The sequence below is a fragment of the Nansenia antarctica genome (assembly GCF_963989245.1).
Source record: "Nansenia antarctica genome assembly, chromosome: 11".
Taxonomy (NCBI): Eukaryota; Metazoa; Chordata; class Actinopteri; order Argentiniformes; family Microstomatidae; genus Nansenia; species Nansenia antarctica.
The window spans coordinates 9722861-9734125 of NC_137681.1; the positions used below are offsets into that span (position 1 = coordinate 9722861).

At 46.6% G+C, this 11265-nt stretch overlaps 1 protein-coding gene across 1 annotated transcript in view; it reads left to right on the forward strand.

Moving 5' to 3' along the window:
- Positions 1–993: 993 nt before the first annotated feature.
- Positions 994–11265, forward strand: part of adam12a (ADAM metallopeptidase domain 12a) — a gene marked incomplete at both ends in the record, with an annotated part of 80934 nt that continues 70662 nt past the window's right edge. The window contains 2 exons of the mRNA XM_080542249.1: positions 994–1099; positions 11061–11182. Coding sequence (XP_080398375.1) covers positions 994–1099; positions 11061–11182 — 228 coding nt within the window. The remainder of the gene's footprint in view (positions 1100–11060; positions 11183–11265) is intronic.

An 11265-nucleotide genomic window follows, 5' to 3' on the forward strand; every position in this document is an offset into this window, starting at 1 on the left:
ACATGCAGCTCCCTCCTGAGGCGGGGGACCAGAAACCATCCGATTGCGAGCCTCTCTAAACTCTAATGAAACAAGTCATTACAACCATTAGGAAGCTTTAAGAATGTTTGAATGTCACATATTGCACCTTTAACTTCTATTGCTTGTCATATTATATATACAAACATAAACTTTTTTTTTTTTTTTTTTTTTTGCTTTACTATGATGATGCCAATTTAGTTAATAAATGAATGTATTAGGATAATGTGTAGTATACGTTGACTATTATCTAACAAAAGGATACTAGATAGAATGTAAGCCAATTATATTTTTCATTGACTAGGTCTAGACTTACAAGTAAGTGTGGATAGGCTTGCCTGCACGTTCAGTGCGCCAAGATGGGTTCAGCAGAGAGAACAGTCGCGTTAAAGCAATTTTACAAACCAACCATAACGGCTTTGAAGTCTACTATGGGTTTGTGAATAAAACATGCTGCCGTAATCACGTCTGCTCTGGGAGGTTATGTCTGACTACTTATATTATTCCAATCTCGCGTCTCGCTGCAGTAGTTAAGCAGTAGACTGCTTGGGACGGCTTTAGGACCTTGAAGAACGCTCTAACGAAGCACATGGGCGCACTCCAAGACAACTCGTCTCCAAATTGCTTTGGAACCGATGTCGTTTTCAGTGAATGCATTGGGCTCTTTTAGCATATTTATTTATCATTCATTTGGCACTTTTGCCATTGTTCGTTTTCATAATAGCCTCTGATGCGCTCTGACTGAATATCGTTGAATGGAAAGTCCCTAAGTGGAGTTGGGTTGGAGTGGAGAGGAGTGCCAAGTCTGTTGAGGATTTCCTAACGGGTCTCTCATACTTGACTTGATCATATTTCAGGAAGTCATTGGGGTCTTGCAGCACATCAGCTGTTCAACTGTAACTATATTATGGTTGCGCTGCCGTGATACATTTTGGATAGTCCGTCCATCCCTTTGCCGGGCAAGTCGGGGGCAACATGACCAACCGGCGCTGGAGTCCGAAGTTTGCGTTTTTGACAGCGCTTCATGCTTTATCAATCACAGTATGCGTCTGTGAAAGTGTGCGCTCCAAGCCCACTGAAGGTAAGAATTAAATGTAGAAATTACGCTATAATGGAACATAATATGGTAACATAATAAAGAAGAAGCTAGAACATTATAGCACACACCTTTTGAATATGAATCTTTTATTAAAAACGTTGCTGGCGTTTTTACTCATGAATATTGGATTAATTTTCTGCTTGGTTTATTGAATTCGTGCAAGTGCAACCATGGCAGGCATATGAAGGGAGATAGTGGATCTGGATCACGGCATATGAACACTTAAGGTGATCATCATAGCGGATGATCATCAATTGCGGAGGTTCAGAGCTTCACCTGAAACATAGCGGTTATTATCTAATTAGCCGCGGGGTGTGCATACATCAGAATAAATAAATCCACAGCTCAGGATGTGAGAATGAGAAGAATAGATTGACAGTGACATTTATTTTAGTTTTTTCATTTTCATTGTGCCTCGGCTTAATTTTGTTCAACTTTGCCTCTGAGTTACTATGACTATTGATAGACTCTCTAGTCTTGACAGAGCTTTGGACATTGTCTAAAAAATGTAAACACATTCATGGGCTGTTTTATACACTCGTCAGTGAATGATTAGGTAGAATGGTTTGCCTATTCCTCTCCTCCTGCGTAGAAAATGTGTAAGGAGAGAAGCTCTGTTTTTTTTTTTCAATCTCACCATTTCTAATAGCCTTTTAGAAAAGCCATCCTTTGGACTGGGTTTCAACCCATGGCAAACATATATGAATTGTTCATTATGGAATTATGAAGAGAAATCGCATTATTGATGACATTATTATACTACGTTAAGGTTATAGGCTACCAAGTTAAACCTTGACAACTTTGTTGTAATTGCTACTAGGTAGAAATAACATGAATTGTTAAAGAAAACAAATATCTGTAGAATGGCAGTACATCCCCATCTTATAACTGTGTTGTTAAAATGAAAACAATGGGATGAGTCTCTGTACCCCACTGTTCCTCCCAAACAGGGGGAGTAGATTCTCTCAACAGGAGAGAGGAGTCAGAGGAAAGGCTCAGAGTGTTTGCGTGTGTGTGTGTGTGTGTGTGTGTGTGTGTGAGTGTGTGTGTGTGTGTGTGTGTGTGTGTGTGTGTGTGTGTGTGTGTGTGTGTGAATGCATCTGTGTGAGTGCGCCCATTTGAATGTGCGTGTGTGTGTGGGTGAGTCAGTGAGTGCGTCTGTGCATGTGTGTGCCCTTTTGAGTGTGTGTGTATGTGTTTGTGTGTGTGTGTGTATGTGTGTATGCGTGTGTGTGTGTGCGTGCGTGTGTGTGAGTGAGTGTGTCTGTGCATGTGTGTGTGTGTGTGCGTGCGTGTGTGTGAGCGAGTGCGTCTGTGCATGCGTGTGCCCATTTGAGTGTGTGTGTATGCGTGTGTGTGTGTGTGTGTGTGCATGCGTGCGTGTGTGTGTGCATGCATGCACAAATGTGTGTGTATGTGTGTGTGTGTGTAACTTGGACATGACAATGACGCGACCCCCTGCTGTGCGTGTGAGGTCCCTCTTCCGTAGAGCATCCGTCATGCTAAGTGCCTAGCGGAACAGTGCAAGAGCCCCCCATACGTCACTGATGAGTTAGAGCCGCACTGACAAGTGTTTGTGTCTACAATCCTCCCCTACATCTAAACACACCGCCGCCCGCCTTTCACACGGATCCTGGGAATTCATTAACAACGTAGCCAGAGAGTGTTAGAAACCGGTAAAGAAGGATGAATGAGGACGATTTCGTTTATTTAGCCAGTGAGTCAGTTTTGTCATGGTAAAACGACGGCCTTGACGTGTCTCTCTCTCTGAAGGGCGCCCTCATCCACCGCCGTGGTGAGAGAGGGCAGGAGAACAGCGGTGCCTGGAAGTGTTTACCTGGTCGGGGGCCATTAAGGACTGATTGAGAGAAAAAGGAGAAATGCCTTAGGGGAATTAACCAGTGAGAGCAGGTGCTGTGTGGACAATCAGAGGAGGAGAAATCAGAGCATGGTCGGAGTTAAGCAGCATGGTGCCCGACTTCACTCCTCATGTTTAAGGGAAATGAGTGGAAATCATTAGTGCTCTTTTCTTTTATGGGCCCTGAGCTTCCCACTGCAGACTGTACTGTAATTTCTTCTCTTTTTTCTTTTCGTTCACAAGGGAGGGACTGGTTGGTCACTCAGTAATTCAAGGTGGCTAAGACAGAGAAGCTCCAGTCCATGGGATGTCATGTTGGCATGCATTTTTTATGCGTCATTTCCCAGAGCTTTCATGTAAGCTTTCATTTTTCTTTTTCTTTTTTCTCTTCTCCTCTCTTCACTTTCCCCTTCTTTTATGCATGTTTCTGTCATGGCTGGAATCGCTTGTGAATGATTACATCGGATGGCTGACACACTTCGTATCTGTCTGTATTTACAGCCCCAGCTGTTTGGTCATGCTGTGTGATTCTATATAAATCTGCCAAGAGGAGAAGCCGTCAGGTTAATCTCGGCTGAAACAAAAGGCAGTTGAATTGAAACTGTTATATTTTGGGAATGTCACAGTGTATTCTTAAAAAAAAGAACAGTATTTCTATCACTCTGAGAGAGTGTATCTAGTTTAGGGTATGTAGTCTATCTGTTGAGAGACAGTTGGAATCATTAGTAACATGTGTTTGAACGGAGCTCCCATTCCATGCTGAGTAGATTGATAAAGACAAGGCCACTCTGGTATTGGATATCAGGGACGATTATTTTACCAGTTGCTGCTCCATACATAGATATTTCTACGGGAGAGGAAAATAGCTGGCGTAGTGGTGGAGACTGACCCTACATTGCTTTGGACTCATATGACCCCCTCCCAGTTTAACAGGGGCAGTTGAAACCTAATTCTCACTCTGGGCTTCCTCGTCGCACTTTCACACACCAGACAGGTCAAAGTTCAGCTCAACACGCCCCTCCTCCCTCCCTTCATGTCTTCTTCTTCTTCTTGTCGTCTGGTCAGCGTTGTCTGACCTTTATCTCTAGTCCGTCTCGGGGCAGCCCTATCTGGATGACCCCATGTTTCTGCCACATGGCAACAGACCTACAACACATTCTTGTCCCACACTCGACACAAGAGAGGACCGGCCCCTAGCCATGGTATGCCGTGGGTGGGTGCGGTGATTACCCTTTGCCTTTATGGCAGAAAATGCCAGAGAACTCTAGAGACACTCCCACCCCGCCAGAGCCGGAGCCAGAGCCTGTTTCAGGGCTCATTTGCAGCACCCTACGCAGGCAGCGCTCCGTGAGGAAGTGTACATTTGGATTTCTCAATGGCTTAGGGAAGCATGGATCATTGAGCATTTCAAGGACAGGAAGCCTAGCCCACTTTCTAGATTACCATACAGTGGAGTACCGGGGGCGGGTGGGGGTGGGGACGGGACATCACTCAGCTTGAGTTCATTGCATGTCCAGGTGTGGACTCCCCTACTGCTATGTGAAACACAGACAGACACGTGCAGGTAATCCATCACACAGCCCAGAGCCAGAGCATCCGCCCCAGCAAAGGCTTTAGTCTCCACATCTTGGACGGAGATAAAGTCACACAGGAGTGTTGTTGTGTGTGCTGGCAAACGAGAGTCTAGCCAGACCTGTGGGCAGGAACAAGACAGGTTGTTGAAGCCCAGCTGGGGGGGGGGGTTGCAGCTTCCGCTAGCAAATTACCACATCTGAAGTACTAGGCTTGTACCTATGTCTTGTACTGTTCAGTCTGCTTCATGTACCACCGTAACAAACACGAAGACTTGAGATATAATTTAAGGGCGAGTCACAGAGGTATCAACAGAGCAGCACCGTACCGTAGCTATCCTGAGACCCAGACTATCTTTAGACGACTGAGACAAGAGTGCTCGCAAGACCAGACTCCTCTGCCCATTGGATGTGAAGACACTGGTGCTTTCAGGTTTCTAGAATGCTCTATAGTGCTCTCCTTCACCAACTAGCATGTCTGACAGAGAAAGCCGCCTCTGACATTGAATAGGAGTGATTTCAGCAATCCGACACTGTATTCATTTCATACCGTACCGCATGGTATGATCCTCTTTAAAGTTCCACATTAACCCTTTGTAGTTAAAGGCAGACTTGACCTCGGAAATGCTGTCGCGACTGAACGGATGACGTAGGCCACCGCCACCAACCGCCACCACCGCCACAGCTGTATACTGTACATCAAAATATGGAGGCGGCTTTCTCCCCCCCCCCCCCTTCTCTTTTGATTGGGGCTGGGGTTTTTTCCACTTTGAGCATGTGCCAGACATGTGCTTCCCATGACTGAGAGGAGTCACAGGGCCCTTTAAATGAAACCCTTCTTCGGGGCCAAGACGACGGAACAGGCTTTCACACACCAGCCAGGAGTGCTGCTCACGACCTCACGGGCCCGCTGACCTTTGTGGCGAGGTAGGTCTGGCGCTCTGCCAAGGCACCAGGCTAGGGCACTCAGGGCACTCAGGGCACAGAGGGGGCGTTGTCTCCTCTCCCACCAGCCAGGGGGCATTACTGGCACCACACAGTACTTACTACTGTACACTCCAGACAAGAGTGACCCCCTGCTGAGTCATGGGAAATTAGTGTGGCAGGACCATCCATCTATTTCCACTACTATAATTACCTGCTGACATCAGGCTGGTGTTACAGTAAATGAGATGGTGGGGTGTGAGAGGCGGTGGGTATGTGTGTGCGTGTGTGTGTGTGCGTGTGTGTGTGTGTGTGTGAGTGTGTGTGCGTGTGTGTGTGTGTGTGTGTGTGTGTGTGTGCATGCCTGTGAGCATGCATGGATTAATTAATAGAGGGAGAGGGTGTGTGTGTGTGTGTGTGTGTGTGTGTGTGTGTGTGTGTGTGTGTGTGTGCGTGGGTGAGAGTGAAATTTGACTCTGAAAAGAACATTAGTGTTATTGACCGGTAGAGGGAGCATTGCACATATTTTGCCAATGTTTACATGTCATTATGACCCCGACTATAAAATCTGTTCTCCAAATATTCTCAAGGCAGCCGACCACTAATCATACTCACAATGAATGAACAGTTGTCAACACAGCTAGGGTTTCTTTCAGATAAATATTGCCCGCTGCTTGAGGGGACCCCCTTCCCAGACTGTGTTTCGGGTTACCATGATGTCACTATCAGGGTCTGTCCACTTCCTACAGGGACCCCCCCCCCCCCTCCCCCCGGTTGTTTACTCAGAGTCCCCTGACTGGTCGAGAGGTTTACAATGGAGGCAGTCCAAGATTAACAGCCACTTTTCACCTTTACTGTGTAATTACTGCCAACCCCCTTCCCTGCCCCCCCCCCCAACTCATGGACTGGGGAGGAAGAGGAGGAGGAGGAAGAGGAGGAGATTGCGGTGAGGGAGGACAAAAGGGCTTGGCCACATATGCTGCTCTTCCGTTACGTCCTCCATTTGATTGGTGTTCTCATTGTTGACCTATCATTCATCTTGTTGTTCCCAAAACATGATTTCTTTACAATTATCATCCGTTATGCTCTGATGGCAGATAAATAGATTTTAAGACGTGCCGTCATGACAACCATTCATTGTGATGAAGAACAGAGCATTGATGTTATTTTCATAGAATGCTGAATAGATTTATCGGATTATGTCTGAATGAACTTTTGGATGACAACCGTTGTCCATTGACTCCGCTATGGCAAGGATTCAATCATTACTCTGATTGAAGACATCCCCTCACCCCTGGACACAAAGGAAATGTACATTCCAAAAGGAAAAGTGGCTCAATGTCCATTTTATTAGATTACGTCGACCAAGAGCACACTTCCATATGTCACCCAAGAGGCCCTATGCTATGTTGCCTCATTTACTGTTGCACGTTTCCTCAGTTGGGTTCGATACGAAAAACACAATTGTCTTCTTATCTGACCTTGAGCTTGATTGAATCCGCATGTTTTTCCAAGGTCTTAGGATGAACTTTACACGCCACCCTTTCTCAACCAAAGCAAACTGCAATCTAACACTCTCTTCTCTGCCTTGTGGATTCTCCCCCCCGCACGCTTGTTTTCACACTGTTCCTGAAAGTTTTCTCCGTCTCTCCTCGACTTGCCAAAGGCGTTGTTCTTCTTCCTTCATATTTAATCAAATGCTTTTTTCCGTGAGTGGATCGCTAGTTGCCTGCTGGGTGACTTTGGAGACCACTTGTGTCTTTGTGCCCCAATCAGCACGGGCTACGGTGTTATTAGAAAGTCTCTTCCACCTGAGTGTGTCATGGTGGGGGTGTGGGGGGCGGGGGCTGCCCTGCTTGTGTGTCCTAGCCCATGAAGGGGTCGAAAGTATCTAGACTATGGGAGTACACCCTCATCAAGTAGGGATGAAAGGGACTGCATTCCATTTGTAGTGAAAAAGCAAAGACTTGTTATGAATTCATTATGTGAATTGCTTGTCAGGGGGTGAAATGTTGCCGGTTGTGAAAAAGCAGACTCTGGGGTTTAATAAAGCCTAACAGTGTTTCTTTGTCTTCCTCACATAGTGGGGGTTATGGCCGAGAGAGCGGGCAGCCGTGGAGAGAGACACCAGCCAGAGAAGATGGAAGCCTCTTCTTTCTGTTATCTCAAATACCTACTGCTGAACATTGTCACGCCCTGGAAATAGATATACACTACGTTCTATCTAGTGTGTTTTTGAAATAGGGACACGTACACATGCATGGACACATACACATGCATGCACACATGCACGCACAGACACACACAACCACACACATACACACACACACGCACACATACACACACACGCACACGCGCACTCGCACGCGCACTCGCACACTCCCACCCACTCACAAAGGCAAGGCAAGTTTATTTGTATAGCACATTTCATACAACAGGGTTAAACAAAGTGCTTTACATTGCATAAAAAAAAAATACATCAAGAGGAGAATAGTAAGCTGATTATTATATTTTTTTTTTTACAAGAATAGATAGATTTATATATACCGTAGATACACATTTCATAAGATAATGAATAAGATAATATAAATGAATAAAAAGACATGAATGGAAGTGTTTAATTGTAACTTGCAAAACATGAAGGTTTTTAGCTTAGATTTAAATATTTTTAGGGTTTGGGCCACAAACACATACACACACACACACACACACACACACACACACACACACACACATACTCACTTACTCTCACATGCACACAATGTCCACACACAAGCTTTTTAAGACACCCGTGCCTCCACAGCCCCCCTGCGCCCGTGCCCCCCCATCCCCACGCACCCTACATATTGGCTTTATTGAGGTAATATAAATAGCACAATCTCTCCCTGTGTGTACTCTAGAGAGCATAAAGTGGGCTGATCATTGGCAGAGAGACTGATCGCTTTATTAAGACTCTTTACATTCTTCTTTATTGAACACATAAATAAGCCCATTCGCTCTGGTGCCACTTTTACCACTCCCTTACTGCTAGTGGCTTCTATAACTTTCTCACTAACAAAGGCCACTTGCAAAACACTCCCCGCCAACCACAACCTCGCTTGTACACCGACTTCTACAAACATCGCTCGCCGTCACAAGGAAAATGACACGAGTCTGCGGCCTATTTTCACTGCGATTACACCGTTTATAGTACAGTACATGAGGATCAGAAACCTTCACCGCACCGACCGTTAACAAACCGGTCATTCAGAAGAAGTCTTTGAAGCCGGGGCACCAGAATCTGGCACGGTTGTGAACCCTCGTCTTCAAAGGCGATGCAGGAGCACACCACAGAGGAGTGGTGATGACCATTCCATCTGTGTGTTAGGCGCGCTCATAAACCAGTGACCTCAGTGTGGAACCAACCTCTGTCACACAGACCGACCGTTCTCTAGTCTGCGCACGCTATCTCACTTGATCTGTTTGGACAGTTTGCCCCTCATGTTTGCTATGGTCATGGCGCTCGTCAGCAAGGGGGGAGAGGCGGGGGCGGGGGGGGGGGGGCAGGCAGGGAAACATTATTTGTTGGCTCACTCAGCACGTCCCCCCTTATCCTCCCCCCTTTGCCCCTCCGTTTCCCTGATGCTGTGCATTAATGGGAGACCTAGCGGCGGTGACTGCGGTGTGCGTCTCTTGATGTCTGTCCTCGTGGTGTCGTGTCCTCCATCGCGTCGTGCCTGGTTCTCATCAGACCCATGCTGCTGGATGCTGTCTGCTGAGCCTGGTCATCACCTCTGGCTCTGGGCTGCTACGCTATCAGCTGGGGGAGTTCGGTGATGAGCACCAGAGTGGTGTTTTTTCTACAGCCGCACATCAAACAGAACAAAGGGCCAGTCAGCTCAGCTGGGGAGTGTCAGAGAGAAAGCAGTGGGCTGGGGTTAGTTAACAAGCTCAGCAATTCCTGCTAAGTCAGAGGAAGACGAGGGGAGAGAGATTGAAAAAGTGTGTGTGCGAGTGTGTGTGTGTGTGTGTGTGTGTGTGTGTGTGTGCGTGTGTGTGTGTGTGAGAGAGAGAGAGACAGAGAGAGAGAGAGATGGACCTTACTTAGATCTTTTAAATCCGTGAGTAATACCATCAGACAGTTTAGTCTGCTGAGATTGTGTTTGATATACGATACTAAATTAAACCGGGTAACAGGAAGAGGTTCAGAAGTTTGATATCCCTCTCCCTCTGAGACGGACATGGTGAGTCTAAGCCCTCACACACACACACACACACACACACACACACACACACACACACACACACACACACACACACCGCAGCACATCCACCCGAATCACCCGTCCAGCAATTTGGAAACGGTCATACGAGACTCTCCTATGAGAGCGAAGGACAAACAAACATTTGATTCCAAGTGTTTTCTCAGAGACAAACCGTGCCAATAACCTCTGTTTGTTCATGGAACTGAAGTGTCCAGACGACCCGATTTGACATGGCCAGTCGGAGGCGAGCTGATTACCCTAGGCCCTGTTAGCACGGTCCTTCAGAACCCCCCCGGTATTGGATTTCTCAACTCTTTGAGTTCGACTTTCAGAGACAGATTGTAGTCCTCCTGGTCACGGTCCTAAGTGGTCTAGTGCTCAGGATATAACAGTCACTTTTGTGCCACTTTACCATCAGACAATACACAGGGGCCCGGTGGTATTGGATTTGTATTGGGGCGTGTGAGTGTGTCTGAGATGCGTCTGGAACAACCGGGCCTCTCAGGACTGAGGCCATTTGGTGCCTTGTAACACTCAGTCAGTCCGGTACACAGCTTCTCTGGTGAGAGCGAGAGGAGATAAGCTGCCCAGAACAATGCTTCAAGGCTTGGTATAATCCCCAGTGTTGCCCTGGAAGTGAGGGGAGAAGGGTTAACGCTGCAACCCAAGAAAGAAGCCTCAGAATCCTCCCAACACCCCCGCCGCCGCCGCCCCGCCCCCCCACTGGAGAGTGTGTATGTAAATGAGCCACAGCACGACTTTAGAGGGATGGTGACGGAGATGGTTTCCACGGAGACTGACATTTCTCATCCCTTGATGTCTGAAAGCATTGATTAGTGGTGTTTTCATCCACGGGTTTACCGCGGCAAAGAAAGACAGGCTTTTTTTGTGGGCTGGCATGCAGTCTAAATAAAATAAGGGAGAGAGCCGATGTCTCTGGAGAGCAGGAAGAGATACCATGTCTGAGGATGTTGTTTTCTATGTTGACAGCTGGTAATTGTTAGCTGAGAGAAGAAACATAGATGTATATTATCTGCATGTTATTCTACAGTAACTCAAATACAAACACAGTCATTATACTGTATGTGACGCTTTCTATTATAGGGTTACTCCATTGTCAGTTTGTGTTCTTCTTCTAAATGTTACAATGCTATTCCCGGGGACTTTATAATGGGCTGATGGATTAATCTTGAGGTGTGGGTAGAAAGATTCACCTCAGAGAAAAAAGCTCACAGCCGTATAAAGCCAAGATTGTTCTTTTGCTTCAATGAGAAAACACATCAATCCAAATGAGCAATGTCAAAAACAAAGTTCTTCTAATACATGTCATTTTTTCTGTCACACAGGGAAGAACTTGGTGACAGCCAATCGGCATACGCCCACGGCCAAGCAGAAACACTACGGGACAACAGTACCTCGCCTATTGGTTGGACAAGATTGGCGACCGATAAGTCTGCTCCAATCACAGGTGAATATCCATCCACAGGATGTCTACCAAGATGTCTACCACATTTGATGGGGTGTGATAACAGTTTCGGGCTAGTGGAAGTC